At 42.0% G+C, this 20,008-nt stretch overlaps 1 protein-coding gene across 1 annotated transcript in view; it reads right to left on the reverse strand.

Moving 5' to 3' along the window:
• The window catches only part of LOC115934544 (zinc finger CCHC domain-containing protein 2-like), an 89,083-nt gene that overhangs the window by 56,174 nt on the left and 12,901 nt on the right, over window positions 1-20,008 (reverse strand). Inside the window, 2 exon segments of the mRNA XM_063698406.1 lie at window positions 7,958-8,028; window positions 11,570-12,025. Of these exon segments, the coding sequence (XP_063554476.1) occupies window positions 11,970-12,025 (56 nt within the window). The 3' untranslated portion in view covers window positions 7,958-8,028; window positions 11,570-11,969.

The raw sequence follows: 20,008 nt of genomic DNA on the forward strand, positions 1-20,008 counted from the left end.
GACAACACCCAAAATAGTTTAGATTGGTGGGTCATGAGTCCCAATGAGCCTGGGGAAACTCACATTCCACACCTGAACTCAAACTTACCCCCTTTTTTCCCCATTTCAGTTGCCAACAGCCATATAAATTGGCCTTTATATTTGGCCATTATATTGGCCACAAGATGAGTTTTCTGCATTGAAAACAATTTCACATATAGTTAACAATTTTAGTAAATAACATTTTCAGAAATATAGTTTATGGAAATACATATAATTAAACAAAACTTTTTCAATAGTTTCTTAGAGTCCCTTGACCCAAGTAAATTAGAAGAAAATGAATTACCCAACCTCACAATAGTAGTTAAACACTAAAAATCCCAAGTGCCCTACCCTGACTGGCAGCCACGAGTGAAGACAAATTGCTGGGAAGCTCAGAAAATGGGGCCAATAAAATGCTGGGATTATTTATTCCCAAGGCCTCATTTTGATTTCCACTTATGTTAATACCACCCTGTCCATTTAGAGGTTGACATCAATATCATGCAAAAAGGATGTGGTCGTTCAAAAAACTTTCAACACCATTACTCTATAATTGTGGTGGGAGGGGAGTATAGATATACAACCTCCTCTGACTGAGTCCACCAAACTCAGGGCTAAAGAATTTCATCTTGCTTGATGCAGTGGCTCATGCCTGTAATCCTGACACTTTGGGAGGTCGAGGCTGGTGGATCACGAGGTCAGGAGTTCAAGACCAGCCTGGCCAACATAGTGAAACCCCGTCTCTACTAAGAATACAAAAACATAGCTGGGGGTGGTGGCAGGTGCCCGTAATTCCAGCTACTTGGGAGGCTGAGGCAGGAGAATCGCTTGAACCCGGAGGCGGAGGTTGGAAAGAGCTGAGATCACGCCACTGAACTCCAGCCTGGGTGACAAGAGGGAATCTCTGTCTCCAAAAAAGAATTCCATCCTGCCTCTTGCCTCGTTAAAGAATTAAACAAAATTAGAAATCACAAATTTATATGTGAAAAGGCCGCTTGGTCCTTGGATATAATAGCTGAAAATACTTGATAATGAACTTTAATGTAAAGTTTTTACTTCATTATCCAACACTACACAACAAGTCACAAAGGCGTAACTGGGTGATACTGACCTTTTTGCATGGTACAAGCCAAGAAAGTAAAGAGAAGAAGGAGCTATAGAAAGAAATACTCAATTTTGCAGGCCTACCTTGAAGGACTGTCAAAAACAAAAACAGAAACAACTGATGTGTCACACAGAAACAAATCATCATAGCGTAAGGCATTTTTCATAACAGTTGGCCTTTTCTGGGAGGTTCACACGTATACTAGGCCCTCATTTATCTTTGCTGAAAGTCAGTCATATGGAAAACCCAAAACAATATAATGATGCCTAAAAAATGTTATGACTTAGGCTACATTCATTCAAATTCATGAAGAAAAGAAGAAACTGAATTTTCTTCAAGTATTTTAAAAGAAATAAAGTTGTATTATTTCTATACATTATGCACTGCAGGCTAACCAAAAGTAAGTGAGTAGACTTCTTTGGCTTGTTTAAGAGAATGTTAATTTGTGTTGATGTATGCACTGTATCAAACAACTACTACTAAAGTTTTTTAAAAATACTTATCCAGTGAATTTATTCCACTTAAATGTTACTTCATTCAGTGTTCAATAAATACTTACTGTGGACAATACAGCCAGCCAATGTGATAAGCACACAATATATACATCAGTGAATAAAAAGCATAAACCTAAGGTACCAACTAAACATCAACATCACAATCAGTGTCACTCTATGGGGCACTGGACACTTTGTAAGTTTGACCTTTTAATCTAAAAACAATCTACTTGGCAAGGTAGGTACTTTATATCCCAACTTCACAGGTAACTAAAGAAAGTTAAGAGGGTTAAGTGTATTTCCCAAGGTCAGGAAAGATGGCAACTGGTGGACGGAGTACGTGAACTCAGACAACCTGATGTCGAAGTCCGAGCTCTGAACCTGGGCAATCTACCATCCCTCATCTCAATCCCAGAATAACATATCCTAAATTCTGAATTAGCCATGTTCAAATTATGTGGACCTTCCTGCCCACCTCCCCCCCCCCAACCAAAAAAGGGCTCTAATGCAAGATTTACCTCCTTTTAAACGAATGCCCATTCCATGAATGTCCATACACTACACCTTCTGTGCTAAGTGGTAACAGCCAAGCTGGGATTAAAGAAATGCGGTAGATAATGCGTAAGTCTGATAATTAAGTCACTGTGTGTACACTTGAATGTGTGCACAAAAAGTATGGGTAATTAAGTTGCTATCTGATATCTTCCAGCATCATCTATGGTTCTAATAAGAAAAGAAGACATAATTACTCATCCTCAGTAAGTTTTTATTACAAAGGAGGAGAAACATCTTCTTGGTACTTTTAATCCATTTTTAAGAAAATAAATTTGGTGGAGAGCAGGCAATCTCAATGGCAAGTGGAACCTAAGATGAAGTTAATTTCTCTGCAGCCCTTCTGCTGCTGTACTGTCGGGGAAGGCATGAATAAAGGGTAGTGAGTAGCAAACAACTTATGAGTACAGACCAGGGATCAGAGAGAAATTCCAAGTGTTTTTCCTCCAGCTGCTCACATTTGACAATGAAACAACGAGAGGGATATGGTATTAAACGATAAATAACTTGGCCCCCACATTCACAGCAATAATGGAAATGTGCGTTCTCCAAGGTAACTAGTAGTATGCATCCTTAGCTATTTCACATTCAGAACTAGCACTTAGAAAGTAGGCTATTGGGGACACAAATGATACAGCGGCATTATCATCTATGCAGAGCCGTAACAATATGTCGAGCCCAGCTAACCATCACCTGAAACACTTTAACATCCCTAACTATCACCCCCAATTCTAAGGAATCTCTGTATCTGGCTTAACTTTAAGGACAATTTTCCAAGTTTTAATAAACAGTTAAGGAACCAAAATGAATCAATGTTATTAACCCAAAATAGTACTTATAGCTACATATACTACCTAGAAACTCATTTGGTATAAGTAACAGCTGAAACACCTATGTAACTTTAGGAAACCAAAAGCATGTTTTCCTCTACTGTATGAATGACGGCAATGCAAGAATCCACACTGAATTTCCATGGAGAATATTACAGGAGTGAGTTTGCTTACTTATCTGTGAATAAAGAAAGGTAGTAACTGCTACAAGGAACTACTTACTATACAAGGAACTCCTCAGTGTTATACTGAATGAAAATTACTGTCTCCATGACCTTGTTAGCATTCTCAGACTCCATGATTATTTCCAGATGGCAAATTATTTGTATTATACTTCTTAATGCCTGGGTTTCCATAAAAATATGATTTGTTTTTCATAAATGCACAAAAGAAATCATTTCTTTTAGATCTAAAAGTGAATGCTCTTCTTGTCAATCCTATTCAGAATGTTCTCCAAAGAAGACTGACATCCAATAATGCCACAAGTTGTCTGTCACTTAGAATCTAAGATCACTGAGGGAATGAACAATATTTTATACTTCTTCAATCTCCCTTTAAGTGCTGAGTTCCATAAAGAACACAAAGCAGGTATTCAGTAAATGCCTGTGGAAGGCCCTGATTATAGCCCAAAACATTCCTATTTGCACTCTGTGATATAATGCTCCTCAATGATATTGACTCATTCAGAACAAAACCCTCCTCAATGATATTGACTCATTCAGAACAAAACCCTCAAAGTAACTAAGTCACACGGTGACCTCTAAAAGTTATGGGAGGGCAGCAGAAGGGTTGGAGATGTTAACCTAGGCTCTTTCCATTGCAATTCATGAAGATCCACTCAAGCTAGCCCAGATGAGAGCTCTCTACTCAGAGCGAACAGGATAATCTAAGAATCCTGTGGGAAGAACATCAGTGCAGTGGGACCCAGGAGAGTCAAGGAAGAGACAGCTGTGCACGCACTTCCCTTGGCAGTCTGCTGCTCTTCCCACAGCTTCCCTGTCCTCTGCTTTTCCCAATTTCCTACCCTAGCAAGCGAGCTTGCCTATGTCAGCCCTAACCTTGCTCTTGTCATTCAGGTAATTCTTTTTTTAATTTTTACAGATATATTAGGGGTAATTCTTGAATTATCCATTCACCTTTCCCCTCTACTAACTGCCTCAGTCTCTCAGTTTCTCAACTCTAAATTCTAAAAATGAAATTTGGCTCAATTAATCTTTTCATGCCAGGCCACAAGGATCACAGACTGTCATTCCGAATTACTAGTCCTTCAAAAAGCTAAATAAAGACTTTGCCAGCTATTTTACTAATTAGTTCAGAAATCTATGGTGCGAAGTGACCTTTTTAATCAACAATACTTCTTTCTCCTGCTTCTAAGTATGCACTGGCCATAATTCTACCCTGCCTCTTCTGCTCACCTGAGCTCCTGCTTTTGACTACTTGTTCCATAAATACTTTGGTCAGCGCATTCAAACAAAATCAGACATCTCCATTTGTAAATAAGCCCAATCAAATGAATACTTCCTAAGAGAATGAAAGCTTCCTAACAGAATACATAATTCCTACCTTTAAAACCTCAGCTCAGTTAGGAACTTAATTGCTTGATACTATCATAGCCTCCACCTACCCTGTGGAAGCATGGGCTCGAAATACACCTACTAGTGTAGGATGGTGGTGTCCCTATGTGTTTTGATGGTTGAATATTAATAAAGCAGAAGCCATGGATCCTATCCCCATAGGCAAGATAACCACACAACCTATCATCCACACTCAGACATTTTTGAGAGTGAAAGGGGAGGCTGTTTAATAGTCTGGCAGGACAACAGACAGGGATCAGGATATAGAGGCAGCTGTGTTCTATACCACAGACTCGATTCTAAGGGAATGCAGCAGCAGAATTGAGAAGACGACCCGGGTCCCCACATAAAATACAAAGACCCTTCTCCTTATCTCATAGAGCGCTATTTCATGAAATGTGACCTAAGGCCCTCGGTTCAATAAACTGCCATTATTCTAGTCTCAGTGACTGGCGGTACATGTCTCCTCCTCCCCACGCCTCACCTCATTAGCTTTTGTTGTCTTTAACATCGTAATCATACCTACTAATGTGTATCATAAAGGGCATTCACCCAGTTATTTTTACAGTGCCCAAACATACTTTATACACAAAATTTCACCACGGCAAAGGGATTCTCATTTATAGTATAAACAATGAAACACGTCTCTCAGTTATAACCCCAAACCAACTTTTTATTTTGTGATTATTAAAAAGATAAAATACCTAATCACTCAACATTTCAAAGCTATCGGGTTTTTGTTTCTTTCATTGCTCCACTAGTCATGTTATTTGCTGTGAGCAAAATCAAATTCAATTTCTTCTTCTTTTTAAAATCTCGCAGAGAAACAAAGCTTATTTCCTTCTGCTCATCTTTTTCCCTTACAGCTTCAGTAAACTGAAGGAGAAAAAAATCTTGATCATTCTCATCTATTTATCTTTTAATAAGTACAGAGAAGTAAGAAAATAAGACAGTGGAAATAACTATATTCCAAGAGCAAATATTTCATCATCTGTTGTTCTTACACAACAACTATGAGGATGTGCCAAATACAGAACCTCAAACAAAAACATGAGAAACAGCAGTGTGTGATTTAGAAAAAGGTATCTAAACATACTGCACCCTACTTCCCACATATTTTTGTAGATAGCTTTAATGTGTTGTATTAGACCAATACTGACAACAGAAGCTTCAGCTTTTATTGCTGTTAACACCCTGAGCAATTACCGTAACTCAGCAGGAACCTCTGCCCAGAACAGCAACTATCGCATTGTAATCAGCATTTCATAAGAGATGCCTGTTCAAACATGAAGGCACCTGCTAATGTGCCAAAACTGTACAAAGGCGGCTCAAGATCTAATAGGTAAAATAAAAATATTTACAATTTTATTTCACAGCTATATATTTTTCATGGTGCACTGATGTTTGGTTTAGTAAAAATCACACACAAAGACAATGGGCAGGAAAAGGGCAGTAGCAGCAGCCACTACCAAAACAAAACTCTTCAGGAATAAGGCTATACCCGTATTTCAGGTGTCAGTGCTGTATCTGTTAAAAAAAAAAAAAAAAAAAAAAAAAAAAACTTTGGAAGGAAAGATACAATAAGTAGCAAAGACCTCTAAAAATGGTTTTTAAAAATTCATATAGACATAAAAATTGGATAGAAAGCATTTGATTTACAAGATTAAACTGCAAGGCCACCTTGCAATGCAACCAGGAAAGGTAAAAGCCGCCTATCAAGAATAGACCCATCTTAGAAGTAAATAGCACATCTGACTTCATCTTAAAACAGTAAGCATGCAATAACTTAAGCAATAACTTTTTTAACAAAGAAAAATAATGTGACTTTTTTTTTACTGAATATACTAATTTGGTACTTGGGCCATTAAAAATGATAAAAAACAAAGGAGATGCAGAGAAAGATCTTTTCAAACTACATTTCTTTAGACTGAAATATCACATACAACATATGTCAGAACACAAATATTGTCGAATTACAAAGGGTGTTGGAAATAACAGCATTCACAGATAGTGATACACATCTCTACAAAGCTAAGGAATTAGGAATTCTCTACCCTTAAGAGTACAGACAGTGGTTCACAATCTTCAAAGTACTAGGGTCCCTTGTAAGATCAAAATGTTTCAAAAGATTCCCAAATGATACTACTTCAGTAGTATTTCAAATACCAATTGTTTGAGGAAAATAACAAACAAACGGTGGTTCCTGCCAAGCATGGCAGCTCACATTTGTAATCCCAGCACTTTGGGAGGCCAAAGCAGGCAAATCACTTGAGGTCAGAAGTTGGAGACGAGCCTGGCCAACATGGTGAAACCCTGTTCTCTGCTAGAAATACAAACCCTGTTCTCTGCTAAAAATACAAATATAAAAATAACAGCCAGTTGTACTGGCACACACCTGTAATCCCAGCTACTTGGGAGGCTGAGGCAGGAGAATCATTTGTTTCCGGGAGGCAGAGGCTGCGGTGAGCCAAGACTGCACCACTGCACTCCAGCCTGGGTGACAGAGCAAGACTCTGTCTCAAACAACAACAACAACAACAAATAGTGGTTCTTAACTGTGTATTGCTTTTAAATAAGTGAAATTTTTAAAAATCATAAAAGCATACTGAAAACAGGCTGAAAAATCATTGTCCAGACGTGTGAGATCAATTTATTTATATAAAGCTTAGCGTGTTTATTTGCAGACCTCTGCCAAATCTCTGCAGACATCCAGGGATCCAAAGCCTAAAGTATGAGAACCACTGGCCCTAAAAAAGCGATTTCATAATGAGGAACATCAACACTTATATATTCAGGAAGACTTTTTAACGAGAAAGTACAGCAGCTATGTCCTCACTTCTGCAACACATGCACTAAAACTGGAAAGAAAGTATAACAGCTTTACCACGCCCAAGCCAGACTTCTTTCAACCGCTACCCCGCAAAACCCCCACAACAATTTCAACATATACTCTACACCTGCCGAAATATTGAAGGAAGTGACAGATTTCCACTGGAAACTATTCTCTGACCCGTTTATATTATTTCCCCTACTCATCAATTTACTGAATTTACTTTACTTTAGGCTCTTAACAATGGCTGAGAAGAAACAACCTACTTCAGAAATTCAAGGGACTATCTGAAATTGTCAAAACAGTTACTAAAGGGATAAAAACTTCAGAAATATTGTTTACAATATAAGCATTATGAGAGTAAGTGTTACAAAGCTGAAAAGATGGAACTAGTAACCCTCATTTCAGTGCTACTGCCACGAGGCAGTTAGCACTCAAAAGGTGAACTGGTAACCACGTCAACAGCGATGGAGTAACAATAAGAGATAGCCAATGGAACTGGGAAAAGAGAGAATACAGAGCAGAGCGAACAGCACGTTAAAAATGCTTACCAGTTTGAAGTCTTGAATGCTACAGATGAAATACGGTGTGTTTGGCCTCCGACTCTCGATATACACACAGTCTTTAAAAGAAAAAGAAATTTTAAAACAATGGCATTTACCTTTAAGGAACAAAGACAGGGCCCATAAAGCCACTGCATAAATAAGTGACAAAACGTATATCTTTTATTGTAAATTTTTTTCCAAAAGATGATATTAAATTGCAAACATCTTTAGGCTAAAGGAAAACAGCCCTTTGGTTCTTTCTGATTATTTTTCTAATAATTTAGAGAATCTGATGAAGCCTAAATTATTTTCTTCAGAGTCCCTGAAGAAGAAGGGGAGGATTCCAAGGGATTATCTATATTCAGATGAAGACATTTAGATAAAAGAAACCGCTTGCTCAAGATCACACATCAAGATGAAATCTTGAGTATCTTATTCAGATAGATGCTCACATGTCTTCAAAAAAGAGAAACGTGCTACTATATTTGTAATAAATATTTTGTGAGGAAATAAATTAAATATGCAAAGATGACTACCTTGAACATGCTACTACAATGACCTTTTCAGCTAATCAAAAAGAGAAAGAAAACTAATCTCTTATAGACAATTTGCCATTAAATTGTACTCTAAACACATTTTATTTTCTAATTGTAAACAAAACCAATGCCACTAATCAGAGATGGAATAAAGTAAACCAAATTGCATTTTCTTCAGGGAAGAAGGGTGCTTTCTTAAATTACATTTGACATGGCAGTGGTTGGAAAATAATTTTTGATGCTCTCAATGACTGGAGTGTAAAGCATTGCTTTTTTTTTTTTTTTTTTTTTTGGCTGGTCTCCAACTCCTGGGCTCAAGCAATCCTCCCACCTCAGCCACCCAAAGTGTCAGGATTACAGGCATGAGCCACCATGCTTGGCCAAGGTTGCTTTTTAAAATGCCATGTTAAGATACTTAAATAAAAAGCAATGATTTTAAGGAAAGCAGTGGCTATAGAGAGAGTTAACCTCCTCCTACCCCATATCACAACCTGAGATCATCATAAAGCTTGGGTCAGGAAAGTCTATGTATTATTTACTGAAAAGTAAAGGCACAGTCAATCAAATCTAGTAAGAGTGACCATAATGCCTCATTCATTCATTCATTTTGCATAGACAGGGCCTCACTATGTTGCCCAGGCTAGTCTCAAACTCTTGGGCTCAAGCTATCCCCCTGCCTCGGCCTCCCAAAGTGCTGATCTACCTAATGCTAAATGATGAGTTAATGGGTGCAGCATACCAACATGGCACATGGATACATATGTAACAAACCTGCACATTGTGCACATGTACCCTAAAACTTAAAGTATAATAATAAAAAAAAGAGTTAACATATTTTGTTCCTTTCCCATGATTTAGATGTGCATACGCCCTAAACAAGCAATCTGTGGTAACTCTGAGAGATTCTTCAGTCACTAAGAAATTCTTACTGCCCAATAGCTGAGTCTACATCAAAGATAAATACAGACAGTACTGTAACCTACACACATCATTTAATCCTCACAGCAGATTTTTAACTGCTCTAAAACCTCCACTCTAATCAATTTATATCACACGAATACCTTCTCAGTTAATCTTCAACCAAGAAATTGTAGTTGTGAATGCAAATTTGTCTGTAGTAAGTTCTAGCACTGACTTTTTTGTGTGTGGGGGGGACAGGGGTGGAGACAGGGTTTTGCTCTGCTGCACAGGCTGGAGTGCTATGATGTGAATGGGGCTTACTGCAGCCTTGCCCTCCTGAGCTCAAGAGATTCTTCTACCTCAGCCTCCTGAGTAGCCGGGACTACAATCTCATCACACTCCCAGCTAATTTTTTACTGTTTTGTAGAGATACGGTCTCACTATGTTGCCCAGGCAGGTCTCCACATTGCTCAAGCAATCCTCCCGCCACCTCAGCCTCTCAAAGTGCTGGGATTACAGTCATGAGCCACTGCGCTCAGCCCCACTGACATCTTTTGAAATTTAAAAAACTCCTATGTGGGAGAATGAAAATCTGGAACTTGATGTGAAGTTCAGAACAGTAACAGCATTCCTCAGTAAAATGATTGTTCCAGATTATGGACATAACACAATAAAGTATTTTAATCTCTTTCTCAGAAAAACATAAAAATGGGCAGCTTTAATCTGCTAATTACATCTCATACAAAATTCATGTCACTCTTCAACAGTAAAAGTAACTCAAACAAAATGATTTCACCTAGGTTTTACTGGCTTCTGTAAGAAAATATCTTGTTTTTTTTTTTTTTTTTTTTTTTTTTGAGACAGGGTCTTGCTCTGTCGCCCAGGCTAGAATGCAGTGGTGCAATCATGGCTCACTACAGCCTCGACCTCCCAGACTCAAGTGATGCTCCTGCCTCAGCCTCCTGAGTAGCTAGGACTACAGGTGTATGCCACCAGGCCCAGCTAATTTGTAAAAATTTTTTGTAGAGATGAGGTCTCACTATGTTACCCAGGCTGGTCTTGAACTCCTGGGCTCAAGCAATCCTTCTGTCTCTGCCTCCCAAAGTGCTGGGATTACACTGTGCCCAGCCTAAAAAAGGTGTCTTAATACACACAATACATCAAATGAAAAGGAAAGGCTTTGCTAGTGTTCAACAGGTTTTGACTCACTTGTTTCCCTGATCTCATCTAAAAGTTGAGTCTGTCTTTTTTTGAGCAATGCTATAAGCCACAATACACTGGCATGACCATAATACATTTTCCGGAAAACCAAGCAGGTTAGATGACTTCTTCTATTATCGTTGATTAGAGAGCCTGAAGCTCAAATTTTTGGAAAAGGAAGTTAGCAGGAGCAATAAATCTCTGATCTTCAGGCCTTTTTTTTTTTCTTTTTTGAGACAGAGACTCACTCTGTCACCCAGGCTGGAGTGCAGTGGCGCGATCTCGGCTCACTGCAACCTCCACCTCCTGGGTTCAAGCAATTCTCCTATCTCAGCCTCCCGAGTAGCTGGGATTAGATGTGCACACCACCGAGCCCAGCTAATTTTTGTATTTTTAGTAGAGACAGGGTTTCACCATGTTGGTCAGGCTGGTCTCGAACTCCCGATCTCAGGTCATCCACCCGCCTCAGCCTCCCAAAGTGCTAGAATTGCAGGCGTGAGCCACCATGCCTGGCCTAAAGGCCATTTTTAAAAAGTACCTCTCTAGAGTCTGGTCCATCCTGTCCCAAGGTAAAATTTCCTGTTTCCAAGAATCTTAAGGTTTACTTGTCTCCACCAAGCAGTCAATTCTGCAGGGTCACCACAATCTCATTTATGATTGAAGATTAAAAACCAAGCATGAATTCAAAAGACAGAAAAATACTAAGCAGATGGTCAAGTTAGAGAACAAGCAGCATAGGAAAATAAGAAAAGAACTCATGAATGCATAAACCAGGACACAAGACCAAATTAAGGCAGACACAAGCAAGAAGTGGGTAAACCTAACTGACCAAAAGTGGGTCACATGTTTACCAAATTAAGTTTCCTACTCTTCTAGATTCCAAGCCTTCCTTTAAGTGTACAAAGCGTATTTATTTCACCATAATGCTAAGATCATTCCCCCACTGTAAACACTGGCAAGACCCAAACGTAAGGCTCCTTACCTCCTGGTCTGTAGGCAACATCATCTTCAGTGATGTAGGATGTTATCTTGCCGGTATCTTTCCTTTCATAACGAGACTTTTTTTTCGGTGGTTTCTTCTTCTTCTTCTTCGTGGACTCCTCTGTGGTGGCACTACTGTCACTGTCCTCGTCTTCACTGTGATCACTCTCAGCATAATTTTTGGCTCCTCCTTCCAAGGTACAGCTCCGGCGTGGCCTTGAATTCTCACTCTCTCTTGCTTTGTCTCTTTTCTCTCTCTCTCAGTCCCAGTCTCGGTCCCGGTCCTTCTTTTCGTCTTTGTCTTTGCTGTCATGATTCGCCACTTGCCTTCTTCTGTCCTCTCATGGCTAGGCCTCCGTGAAAGGTAGATAGTAAGCCTGGACTTCAGTCTTCTTCATTTCTCACTCAATTCCATGGAAAATCCAACCACTCCAACAACCCCAATGTTTCAAAAATGCTAGGAGAGAAAAAAAAATGGTTTTAACGCTTTTTCATATTTGTTTCCTAAAATAATGTTTTGTTAAATGAATCTCTTACTTATGCATGCTTTACACCTAAAAACTTCGCACAAGCCACAGGAGAAAAATTAAGTGTTAAAATTTTAAAAATACAGTTTTTGGTCTCAGCAAATGGTTTGGGGTTTTCTACGACACAAATAATAAAAACTGACTGAATGCCTAAGAGTAAACTACACTTCCTCTACCTTACATGTTTTCTCCTTTTTAAAGAAAAAGCAAAGCAATACCCTGGTTGACAACATATATTGGATATTATTATACAAAAGGAGCTTCATAACCCATAATATTAATTTAAAGAGGAAAGAATCTGTAGTAAAAATTATTTCCAGGCCAGGCACTGTGGTTCATGCCTTGTAATCCCAGCATTTTGAGAGGCCAAGCCAGAAGGACCACTTGAAGCCAGGAGTTCAAGACCAACCTTGGCAACAAAGCGAGATCCCATCTCCAACATAAAATAAAATATTTCTACCTGAAAAAATAGTAATAGTTTGCAGCACTGTCAAAAATGTCTCAGGATAGGCCGGGCACGGTGGCTCACGCCTGTAATCCCAGCGCTTTGGGAGGCCGAGGCAGGTGGATCACGAGGTCAGGAGATCGAGATCATCCTGGCTAACATGGTGAAATCCTGTCTCTACTAAAAAATACAACAAAAATTAGCTGGGTGTGGTGGTGTGCGCCTGTAGTCCCAGCTACTCAGGAGGCTGAGGCAGGAGAATGGCGTGAACCCAGGAGACGGAGCTTGTAGTGAGCTGAGATCGCACCATTGCACTTCAGCCTGGGCGACAGAGCAAGAGACTCCATCTCAAAAAAAAAAAAGAAAAAAAAGTCTCAGGATATCGCATAGAGCACTATATTCTAAAGATATTTTCTGGCTACTTCTACAAACTCCCAGAACTTCCTTCAAGAATAAAAATAATATTTAACTCAAACGAAAGTGAGAGATTCAGAGCAAGATTTTTCCACCTTCAGTTACATTTTACACATCTTTTCATCCTACCGTTTTCAGTTATGTTCCAAGGAAAATGATCTCTCTAAAGATGTATTACTGGCCAGGCATGGTGGCTCACACCTGTAATCACAGCACTTTGGGAGGCCAGGGTGGGGGGGGATCACGTGAGGTCAGAAGTTCGAGACCAGCCTGGCCAACGTGGTGAAACCCTGTCTCCACTAAACACAAAAAGTAGCTGGGCACGGTGGCACACGTCTATAGTCCTGGCTACTTGGGGAGGCTGAGGCAGGAGAATCGCTTGAACCTAGGAGGCAGAGGTTGCAGTGAGCCGAGATCACACCACTGCACTCCAGTCTAGGCGAAAGACTCCTTCTCAAAAAAGAAAAGAAAATGTATTATCCCTGCCTTAACAAAACCTAACAGCTTCCAGAAACAACCTTCCATCTTTCGGGAATATTAAGTGGTTTTTACAGTCTTCCAAATTTCTACTATAAATGGTATCCCTAATAAAGTCCTCCCCAAAAAGAAACCCAACAAGAAAAGTCTGAGGTTTTTAAGCATCTGCAATGGGAAAAGTGAATCCCAAACTCCAACCCAACACAGTTCTTACAAATATTTTATAGCAGGAAAAAATTTTGTCTTTCTAAGTCAGTTTTGGAATAGACCTAACAATAAATTTATAAATAAATAATTCATCTTTTGTTTTTCTTATGATCTTCCCCAATACCCTATCTCACTTATTCCACAAATCTTTACTAAATACTATGTGCCAGATGTTAGAACTAAAACCACAATGGAGGAGAAAACTCTTGGTCCTTGTTCTCAATGCTCAAATGCAACAAAAGGAGGCAACTGATCAATCTAAGAAGCTTCTGTTTCTCATGCAACTAGGGCGAGAAAGGAAACAGTGCATATAAACAAACAAAAGATTGGTCCTCTTTACTTAACAACCACAAACAAATCGGTTTGCAGTTATATGCTTCAGATGCAGAGAAAATTCTCTTTGGTCAGCCAGGCATGGTGGCTCATACCTGTAATCCCAGCACTTTGGGAGGCCGAGGTGGGCGGATCAAGAGGTCAGGAGATCGAGACCATCCTGGCTAACACGGTGAAACCCCATCTTTACCAAAAATACAAAAAATTATCCGGGCGTGGTCGTGGGCACCTGTAGTCCCAGCTACTCGGGAGGCTGAGTTAGGAGAACCACTTGAACCCAGGCGGCAGAGGTTGCAGTGAGCTGAGATCACGCCGCTGCACTCCAGCCTGGGCAAGGAGACTCCATCTCAAAAAAAAAAAAGAAAGAAAAAAGAAAATTCTCTTTGGTCATGCTAAAACCGTAACAATTACCATATATTCTCTGCAGCGCTCTTAGGTCAAACCTCATACCAGAAAAGACCTCTTCATAAGCATCTCAAATATCCTTAGACATTCAGCAAAATAGAAAGTGTTTAGTCTTTGGGAGATAGGTGATGAAGGAGCAATCATGCATCATAAGCTACATTAGAAGAAGGAACGCATGTAGCACAAAACTAGATTACTTCCTTCTATGTAAGAAACATGCTTTCAAATAGGATTTCCATTTTCTAAACATATTTCAAGAAAAGGAAAAATTATCACTGCCTACAAAAGTTTTGCCCAGATGAACCGTCTGCTAAACAGATATTCATAAACTCCCAAGTCCTGGTAGGCTACTAGTGCTAGCAACTGAAAATACAGAGACGTACTAGGTCCTCGATGAGTCTTAAGTTTAGAGCATGAACGAGCCAATCATGAAAGAAAGAAAATTATCAGGCCAGGGGCAGTGGCTCATGCCTGTCATCCCAGCACTTTGGGAGGCTGAAGCGGGCGGATCACCTGAGGTCAGGAGTTTGAAGCCATCCTGGCCACCATGGTGAAATCCTGTCTCTACTAAAAATACAAAAATTAGCTGGGTGCGGTGGTGGGCACCTGTAATCCCAGCTACTAGCGAGGCTGAGGCAGGATAATCGTTAGAACCCAGGAAGCGGAGGTTGCAATGAGCCGAGATTGTGCCATTGCACTCCAGCCTGGGAGACAGAGCGAGACTCTGTCTCAAAATAAAAAACAAACAAACAAAAAACGATCAGCTAACACCATTGTTAAAATGTTCCTCTTTGACCCTGAAAACTCATCAGTGTCTACTGGGAGTCCAAAAAGAATAAAAAGCTTGGGCTGAAAACCTCTCCACTGCAACTGCAGTTTCGGACAGAAACACTTCTGATAACTTTAAGATGGAGCACCCAACACAAGAATGGATGGATGGATGGATGGATGTGTGGATGAAACGATGGAAGCAGGGATGGATGATGGATGAGTGGGTGCATGAATGGAAGGATGGATAAATGGATGGATGGGTGGTGAGTGGGTGGTTAGGTAGAATGGATGGGTAGATGGATAGAACTGGTGGGTGGGTGGATTGGGTGGGTGGCTGGGTGGATAGTGTGGGTGGGGGGATGAATAGTGTGGGTGGGGGTTGGGTGAATAGGATGGGTGGGTGGGTGGGTGGATGGATAGTGTGGGTGGGTGTGTGGATGGGTGGATAGATAGGGTGGGTGGGTGGATAGATAGGGTGGGCAGGTGGGTGGATAGATTGGGTGGGTGGGTGGATGGATGAATAGGATAGGTGAGTGGGTGGATGGGTGGGTGGGTGAGTGGATGGATAGTGTGGGTGGATGGGTGGATAGATAGGGTGGGTGGGTGGGTGGATATATGAATAGGATAGGTGGATGGGTGGATAGATAGGGTGGGTGGGTGGATAGATAGGGTGGGCAGGTGGGTGGATAGACTGCGTGGGTAGGTGGGTGGATGAATAGGATAGGTGAGTGGGTGGGTGGGTGGGTGGGTGGGTGGATGGACAGTGTGGGTGGGTGGATGAATAGGATAGGTGGATGGGTGGATAGATAGGGTGGGTGGGTGGGTGGATAAATTGGGTGGGTAGGTGGGTGGATGGATGAATAGGATAGGTGGGTGGGTGGATAGGGTGGGTGGGTGGATAGGGTGGGTGGGTGGATAGATTGGGTGGGTAGATAGAGTGGGTGTGTGGGTGGGTAGATAGATAGGGTGGGTGGGTGGATGGATGAATAGGATAGGTGGGTGGGTGGGTGGATGGATGACAGGATAGGATAGGTGGGTGGGTGGATGGACAGTGCGGGTGGGTGGGTGGATGACAGGGTGGGTGAGTGGATGGATGAATAGGATAGGTGGGTGGGTGGGTGGATGGATGATAGGATAGGTGGGTGGGTGGATGGGTGGGTGGGTGGATGGACAGTGTGGGTGGGTGGATAGACAGGGTGGGTGGGTGGATGAATAGGATAGGTGGGTGGGTAGATGGGTAGGGGGGTGGATAAGATGGGTGTGGGAGTGGTGGATGGATGGTGGATAGACAGGTGGGTGGATAGGATGGGCGTGGATAGGATAGTGGATGATGGGTGGGTGGATAGGATGGGGGATGGTAGGTGGGTGAATAGGATGGGTATGGGGGTGTGTGGATAGGATGGGTGTGGGGGTGGTGCATGGATGGATACATGGATGATTCAGAGATCAAATTAAATTGTCCTCAGCAACAACATTAAAAAACAAAAAATAGAAGAACAAGAAACTGTTCCCTTCTCTGAGGAGGCAGCCGTAGCAGACTAACTGATTAAAAACCGCCTCCTGAATTTTATGAGCATCAGAAAAGTCCAACTCCAAATTGGGCCATTCTGAGACAATTAGGTCAAAATATGTGAATTCATTTACACAAATATGGGAAGGAAAGGAGCTCCTGGTGAAATGAGAGGAGAGGTTTGCAGGGCCCTGAGGAAGAGGCAGGGGATGCCACCCAAGGGTCAGGGACCTGGAGACGCTGCAGGCCCTGTGGAGGGAGGGGCGGCTGGAGTCAACCAGAGAGGACACCAAGGGGGCAGTGGGCACAAGGAGAAAAGAGGGAGGTGAGGCAAGAGTCCCCCCACTCTTAGGGGTTGGGGAAAAAAAGATAAATATGTGAGTATATATAAAAGACAATATTTTCCTCGTAATTTTTTTAAAGGTACATTCATACTGAAGCAAACAACAATACTATATATATTGTGATGTCTATAGCATAGATGTAATATGTACACTTGCCACAGCAAGGACCGGGAAGGCACCTGGTTGTAAGACAGTGACCAGCTTCTTACACTGCACAAGGCGGGGTACAGTATTAACTCTAAGCAGACTGTGGGAAGTTCAGTATCTACAGTGTCATCTCTAGACCAGCCACTAAAATCATGCAACAAAGGAAGCCAACAGATAAAAAACGGAATTCCATGAATCTGCTTAAATGAAGTTTTAGAAATGGCAAAACTAATCAATGGTGGAAAAGAAACAGAACAGAGGAAGAAAGAGTTTTTAAGGCCTGGGGGTGGGGGCTGGGAGAAGGTGGGAACTGACTGGAAAATGGCGGGAGGGAATTCTCTGGGCAACCGTCATACTGCACAAACCCCCATCAAGGCGTATTGCTTCTGTCAAAACTGAAGTGGTGGCCAGGCGTAGTGGCTCACGCCTGTCATCCCAGCACTTTGGGAGGCTGAGGAGGGCAGATCACAAGGTCAGGAGTTTGAGACCAGCCTGACCAACACGGTGAAACCTTGTCTCTAATAAAAATACAAAAATTAGCAGGGCATGGTGGTGCGTGCCTCTAATCCCAGCTACTCAGGAGGCTGAGGCAGGAGAATTGCTTGAACCTGGGAGGCAGAGGTTGCAGTGAGCCAAGATCGCTGCGTTGCACTCTAGCCTGACAGAGCGAGACTCCGTCTCAAAAAAGAAAAAAAAACTAAACCAAAAAAAACTGAAGTGGTGAAAACACTCAGATGACACACTTAAAATATGTGCATTTCACTAAATGTAGGTTTTACCTTTAAATGAAAAGAAAAAAAGGAACCCCAACAAAATATTAGACTGCGGTACTGAGGACTATCAGTTACACACTCTGTGCTGAATGAATAAAAACGAGCCGCTGGGGCGAAGGCAGGTAGAGGAGCTTTGTCACCAAGAGCATGGATCCCGCCCAGGGCCGGCCGCGCACTTGGGGCAGCCCCGGGCATCAGCAGAGCTGGAAGAAGCCGGGGATGAGGTCACACTCCCTACTTCTACCAGACGCAGAGTCTGGGGCTCTCTTCCTTGTCTCATTTCATATTCCTCAGGTTCTTCCTCTCACTTTAAATGATGAAGTCAACACATAAACAATTTTAACTTCACATAATAAAAATAGCCACTCACTAATGTCATCTTTGTCAAATTATTTATACTTAACCTCTCTGTGTCTGTTTTCTTATTGCTAAAATGGGGACAAAAATAGAACCTAACTCATGGAGCTGTTATAAGGATTAAATGAAATACATGCGACACCCTCAGAGCAGCCTCCTGCACCTGGGGAACACCGACACGCCCCCACCGCATCCCCCTGCAGCCTGCTGCCCCTCACCGCACACACCTGGGGAACACTCACATGCCTCCACCACATGGCTCCCCTGAGCCTGCTGCCCCTCACCGCACACACACGAAGAACACTGACATGCCCCCACCGCATCCCCCTGAGCCTGCTGCCCCTCACCGCATCACACCTGGGTAACACCGACATGCCCCCACCGCATCCCCCTGAGCCTGCTGCCCCTCACCGCATCACACCTGGGTAACACCGACATGCCCCCACCGCATCCTCTGGAGCCTGCTGCCCCTCGCCGCACACACCTGGGGAACAATGACATGCCTCCACCGCATCGCTCCCAAGTCTGCTGCCAATCACTGCACGTGCCTAAAACACTGACACGCCCCCAGGCATCGCTCCTCTCTGTAGCCTGCTGTTCCTCACCTCATATCTTTATTAGCAATTGTAAAAGGAAAAATAACATTGATAAATTAACTTCCTCAATACAATATTAATGGTATGCTGGTTTAAAAGCCTTCCACCTATTTAAAAAACAACCCACACATATAAGTGCTTTGAGAAATGACACACTGCACGACCTGTGGCACAACGCAGTGTGGAAAGTTCAGAATCTACACTGTCATCCCTAGACCAGCCACTAAAATCACACAACGAAGGAAGCCAACAGGAATTCCATGATTCTGCTTAAATGAAGTTTTAGAATAGGCGAAACTGATCAGTGGTGGAAAAGAAACAGAATCGAGGAAAAGAATAGAAAAAAGGCCCAGGAGTCAGGGTGCAGTGAAGGCGGGAACCGACTGGAAAATGGCCTGAGTTCTCACATATGAAAGATACTCTACCAGGAACCTGGAGTCAGGAGAATCTTCCAGAGGTGGCGTGCAAGTTCTGTGAGTATCTATTTGTGTCTGGGTAGAGTTTACACACCACACAGTGCTTCCCATACAACCTAAATACTCCGTGCTTTCAAAGTATCTCATTAATTTTACTAATTTTTTTTTTTTTTGAGACGGAGTCTTGCTGTTGCCCAGGTTGGAGTGCAGTGGCGCCATCTTGGCTCACTGCAACCTCTGCCTCCCGGGTTCAAACAATTCTCCTGCCTCAGCCTCCCAAGTAGCTGGGATTACAGGCACCCGCCACCACGCCCGGCTAATTTTTGTATTTTTAGTAGAGATGGGGTTTCACCATATTGGTCAGGCTGGACTCAAATTCCTGACCTTGTGATCCGCCCGCCTCGGCCTCCCAAAGTGCTGGGATTACAGGTGTGAGCCATAGCGCCCGGCCAATTTTACTAATTTTACTATAACTAGGTTGTTAGCATTATTCTCAAGCTTCTAAATTTTATTAAAATACCCAAAACAGAGTAGGGGTGAGGGTTGTTCCTCTTCCCCATACACTAAATCTCTTCCTATTTCAAACAGTTTAATCTTTTTTCAAGTCTAGACTATAATCCTTCTAGCACTAGTTCCTATATATACATGTTTTAATTAGAGTCAGTAAGAAACCTAAGGATAGGCTGGGCATGGTGCCTCACACCTGGAATCCCAGCAC

Source organism: Gorilla gorilla, chromosome 16 (genome assembly GCF_029281585.2).
Source record: "Gorilla gorilla gorilla isolate KB3781 chromosome 16, NHGRI_mGorGor1-v2.1_pri, whole genome shotgun sequence".
Classification (NCBI taxonomy): domain Eukaryota; kingdom Metazoa; phylum Chordata; class Mammalia; order Primates; family Hominidae; genus Gorilla; species Gorilla gorilla.